Here is a 2,692-nt window from a genome sequence, read left to right on the forward strand (position 1 = left end):
ATTTTAGTCTAGACTTCTAATGTGCAGTATCTATAAATTAACTGATGTTTTTAAAAAAAAAAAATAATAAAATAATATTTATATGGTTTTTTTTCAATGTTTTTACTTGGTAATAACCTAACTATAACTTTTTTATACCAATTTAAATGTTTATTAAATGTTGGTTTTGTATAGTTGTATTGTAAAATTATAAGCTAAATATAACAAAAAAAATATATGCTCGGAAACTTAAATTACCGTTCAACTATATTCATTTAAATAAAAATGGTCTATACATAACAGTTTCTATCACGTTTTCATTGATTTTGTATGTCCGTAGCAACGGAACCAACAGTTTACAAAGTACAGCGCAGTATGGTTATACGCTATAAATGTTTATTTTCTACTGGTCGTAGTAATTTCGTAATCTTTTCTTTTGTCAATGATCAATTAATATTAGTGTAAAACAGTTAAAATATGTTACGTAACAAAGAACTACAAAATAAATTGTCTGAGGCTCAAGAACAAATAGCCGTAAGTCAAAAATAATATTAAACATCTTACATATAGAATATTTATAAATAAATTAAAATTTGAATTAAGGGTTTGATGAATGAAATTCGACGTTTGAAAATGATGGAGAGACGGCAAGAGAACGCACTATCTAAATACGAGGGTACTCATGCTCAACTGCCGCAGGTTATTAAATCGTACAGCGAAGATATTCGCTCGCTTCAGACTAGACTAAAATACATGAAAAACTCAAACAGAGACTTGGAGAACAGGAACCGCTTGATAAGTACTGAGCTATTTGATGTTCAAAAACAACATAAACACTTGTTGGATTTGACCAAAAACAAACAGCTCGGCGAAAGAGAGAAATTGTCAAATCAGCTCGAAGAAGCGGAAAACATAATTAAACAGCAGGAGACAAAATATCAGGTACATAAGCATGAAACAATAGAGTTTTACAAATAAGAGAAATTTCGATGTAGATTTTGTTTTTATTTAATTGTTATATTTTAGAATATTATAAATAAACTTGAACTTCTAAATAAGAATCTCCGAAAAAAAATAAATGTAGAGATAAGCAAAAGTAAGACTCTTCAGACGGAATTAAACCATTTAAAGGAAACAAACGACCAACTAGTATCGAAAAATGAAAAACTCAAATACCAAAAATATGGTGGCAGACGAAGCTACGTATTTGGAGTAAACCAACGTATAGCTCCCCAAGCCAGGTCAGTTCATTTTTAAAGTACTGAATTTTATTTTATAAATTTATTATAATATACATGATATACCTGATTAGGTCTAAGATAATTTCTAAGAACTCATTATTGGTTGACGTTGTCGGTGTCGTCGTTGATCGAAAGCCATCAACGGGAATCTACGTGAAAACGGTAAAACCTGAATTGGTTCACGGCGAATCCGAGATCAGTGATCACACCAAAGATCTACAAAAGAATCTAATGAGGCAAGTACATGAGGACGTGATCAATAAACCGAACATGTTGGTAAATGATAAAATGGAATCATCCAATTCAATCGGTGTTTCGTCAGATTTGAATTCTGGAATAGCGGAACTGATGAAGGTTATATTATTATTGTTTTTCAATTCGTTAGATATATTTTATTTTATTATTTTGTTATTATATTTATATATAATATTATTTACTTTAGAAAAAAGACTTATCTGACGAATGTAATGAAAGTATAATGCAGCAGATTGAACCTAATGTGACTGATAATCCTTTTTCTTTGTCCAACATTTGTGGAATAAATTCGAACAGAGAACATCAATCAGCGAAGAACTTGAAAATTAATGATGAAGAATTAAATAATCATGGAGAAATTTACTCGCAGAAAGACGACAATTCCTCCTCCTCAGATGATGATATGAGCAGTACATCATTTGTTAGTGATACTGATGAATAGATGTATCTACGTTTTTTTTAATTCTAGTATTATAGGTTTTGAACTAAAAGAGGAATGGTTTTACAATGTTCTATTTTAGTTAGAAACAGTGGTCAAAAAATTTTACCTGATTTCATACGTTGATTAAACATAATATTATCTAATTACTAATTATTAAGAAATATTTTTAATAGATTATAGGTTATTTATTATTTCCTTTGAACATAAGAAAATCCAATTACCTAGGTAATACCTAGGTAAAATAAAAAAAAAACATGGTAAAATTTGTGGTCTGACTGTTTTTAACGAAATTAATTTTGATTATATTGAACCTAATAAAAAATCTGGTAATAGACCAATCAACATGTTGGCTACTAGACCTGATTTCAAAAAAATTTCTTTACTTACCATGAGTTTACCTGTGTCTCACAAAAAATATTCGTTTTCTTGGTTATTGATAACATAACCTTAAAAAAACGAAATATCTGAGAGTCACCCGCTACTTACACGATACCGGATACACACATAATGATGATTTGTGAGTCCCTTGTGACTCTCATAGTACATAATCAAAGATCGTAAAAATTACGTTTCTGGTATATAATGGTGTGAAGTATTGATGATTTTTGTGGTAGCCAACGTGTTTATTATTTTAATTTGAGATAATTTTAAAAACCCTACTCAGTTATCATTTATCAAGGCCTTAGCCAGCAAAAGGTATTTAATTTTTTTTGGTAGGGTTGAGGGGGATAGAGTATAACTATATTTGTTGAATAAAAAATTTTAAAATGTAAAT

At 29.2% G+C, this 2,692-nt stretch overlaps 1 protein-coding gene across 1 annotated transcript; it reads left to right on the forward strand.

Moving 5' to 3' along the window:
* Nucleotides 1-306: 306 nt before the first annotated feature.
* Nucleotides 307-1,938, forward strand: LOC114132100 (repetitive organellar protein). Its single transcript, XM_027997491.2, has 5 exons — nucleotides 307-513; nucleotides 583-921; nucleotides 1,006-1,220; nucleotides 1,292-1,574; nucleotides 1,663-1,938. The coding sequence occupies exons 1-5, from the start codon at nucleotides 457-459 to the stop codon at nucleotides 1,915-1,917; spliced, it is 1,149 nt and encodes a 382-aa protein (XP_027853292.1). The 5' UTR covers nucleotides 307-456; the 3' UTR covers nucleotides 1,918-1,938.
* The last annotated feature ends 754 nt before the right edge of the window (nucleotides 1,939-2,692 follow it).

Source organism: Aphis gossypii, chromosome X, assembly GCF_020184175.1.
Source record: "Aphis gossypii isolate Hap1 chromosome X, ASM2018417v2, whole genome shotgun sequence".
NCBI lineage: Eukaryota > Metazoa > Arthropoda > Insecta > Hemiptera > Aphididae > Aphis > Aphis gossypii.